Source organism: Mandrillus leucophaeus, unplaced genomic scaffold, assembly GCF_000951045.1.
Source record: "Mandrillus leucophaeus isolate KB7577 unplaced genomic scaffold, Mleu.le_1.0 Scaffold104, whole genome shotgun sequence".
NCBI lineage: Eukaryota > Metazoa > Chordata > Mammalia > Primates > Cercopithecidae > Mandrillus > Mandrillus leucophaeus.
In genome coordinates this window covers 215,385-217,489 of record NW_012098543.1, presented here as the reverse complement: position 1 = coordinate 217,489, position 2,105 = coordinate 215,385, and the positions used below count along the sequence as shown (strand labels likewise).

At 54.7% G+C, this 2,105-nt stretch overlaps 1 protein-coding gene across 1 annotated transcript in view; it reads right to left on the bottom strand.

Moving 5' to 3' along the window:
* Window positions 1-1,131: 1,131 nt before the first annotated feature.
* The window catches only part of OSCAR (osteoclast associated, immunoglobulin-like receptor), a 7,026-nt gene continuing 6,052 nt past the window's right edge, over window positions 1,132-2,105 (bottom strand). Inside the window, exon 5 of the mRNA XM_011980060.1 lies at window positions 1,132-2,101. Coding sequence (XP_011835450.1) covers window positions 1,674-2,101 — 428 coding nt within the window. The 3' untranslated portion in view covers window positions 1,132-1,673. The remainder of the gene's footprint in view (window positions 2,102-2,105) is intronic.

The window sequence follows — 2,105 nt, the reverse complement described above, 5'->3', positions numbered from 1 at the left end:
GGTCGGTACACTGCTCCGGTTTGCCCAGCATGGTACAGCTGGGCTGTCCAAGCATTAGAAGTCACTGTCTTCTCCATAAAGTGGGAAAAGGGGAACGGGAAGTTGAAAAACAATACAAATAGAAGAAGGTGTGTGCTCCACCAAAATGGGGGCACAAGTCAAGAAAAGGGGAAATGAACCTGTCTGGATGGCTCATGCCTATAATCCCCACACTTCAGGAGGCAGAGGCAGGAGGATCATTTGACCTCAGTAGTTGGAAATCAGCCTGACCAACATACAGAGACCTCTACAAATAATAATAATAATAAATCAGCCAGGTACGGTGGCCTGCACCTGTGGTTCTAGCTACTTGGGAGGCTGAGGTGGGGAGATCACTTAAGCCTGGGAGGTCGATGCAGCAGTGAGCCTTGATCATGCCACTGCAATCTAGCCTGGGCAAAAGAGGAAGGCCCAGTCAAGGCAAGGAAAGGCAAAGTGAAGGGGGGCGGTGGCTCAGGCCTGTAATCCCAGCACTTTGGGAGACCGAGGCCGGTGGATCACTTGAGGTCAGGAGTTTGAGACAACCCTGGCCAATATGGCTAAACTCCATCTCTATTAAAAATGCAAAACTTAGCTGGGCGTGGTGGTGCACACCCGTAATCCCAGCTACTCAGGAGGCTGAGGCACGAGAATCACTTGTACCCGGGATGTGGAGGTTGCAGTGAACCGAGATCACGTCACTGCACTCCAGCCTGGGTGATGGAGTGAGATCTTCTCTCAAAAAAAAAAAAAAGTTGTGCTTGATTATGCTTGATGGAAAAAAGGTGAGACCCTCTTTTCGGCAATGAGTCTGGTAGAAATCGGTGTAATAGGGTAACTCACATTCATTGAGCACTTACTACGGGCCAGTTACTGTTTTAAATGTTTTATATGTATTACCCACTGAATCCTACAACAATCCTATGAAATGGGTTTTATCAGTGCATCCATTTCACCGTCCAGGCGAGAGAGAGTTGGGAAGGGTGCTTTCTCAATGCTGCCACCGCCTCCGGAGCTGGTTCCTTCCAGTGGGTTTGTGGTCTGGCTGGCTTCAAGAATGCAGCCGCAGACCTTCCCAGTGAGTGTCACAGCTCTTAAAGATGGCATGGACCCAAGAGTGAGCAGCAGCAAAATTTATTGTGAAGAGCAAGAGAACACAGCTTCCACAGCCTGGAAGGGGACCCGAGCAGGGTGCCGCTGCTGGCTAGTTTTTATTCCCTTATTTGTCCCCGCCCATGTCCTGCTGATTGGTCCACTTTACAGAGCGCTGATTGGTCCATTTTACAATCCTCTTGTAAGACAGAAAAGTTCTCCAAGCTTCCACTCGGCCCAGGAGGTCCAGCTGGCTTCCCCTCTCACTGCTACCCCTCTATAGCTGCTACTACTACCACAGTGAGTAGACGGCAGCGCTGGGATTCGAACCCTCTGTCTTCTGGCTTGGAAGTCTTAACCACTGATTGCGTCTTCCACTCAGCTACTCCTTGGGAAAGGCCCGGAAAGAAGCCACAGCACAGGGCACGGGGGTGTCGAAGGGCAGTTCCTCGGGGCTCAGCCAGCAGGGCTGCGGGGCTGCAGAAAAGGACAGTCCAGCCCAGGGTCCCAGCCTCTCCACCACTCAGGTTGGAAGTCTTCTCGCGTTGCAGTGCCCCTGGGGCTCAAGGGCGGACACCAGCAGGAGCGCGGCTCTGGCTGCGCCAGTCAAAAGTGACCAGTGCGCCCAGGGAGATGAGGACCAGACCGGCCAGCCCCAGGCGGACAAGGTTCCCCCGAGTGTAGTCGGAGGAGCTAGAGTCTGCGGGCGGAGCCGGGAGAGACGGGCCGTCAGCTCCCGGACCCCAAAGTCTGGGCCCTGAACTCCAGGTTTCCAGCCCTGGGGTGGACTTGGGGACCTGACTCCTCAGTCTCAAAGTTGAGGGGGAGTCGATGGAGGTTTCAACTTCTGGGTCCAGGAAGGAGGGACTGGGGGCCTGGACTCCTGGGTCTGAGGGAGGAGGGACTGGGGATCTGGACTCCCGGGTCTGAGGGAGGAGGAGCTGGGGGTCTGGACTCCCGGGTCTGAGGGAGGAGGGGCTGGGGGTCTGGACTCC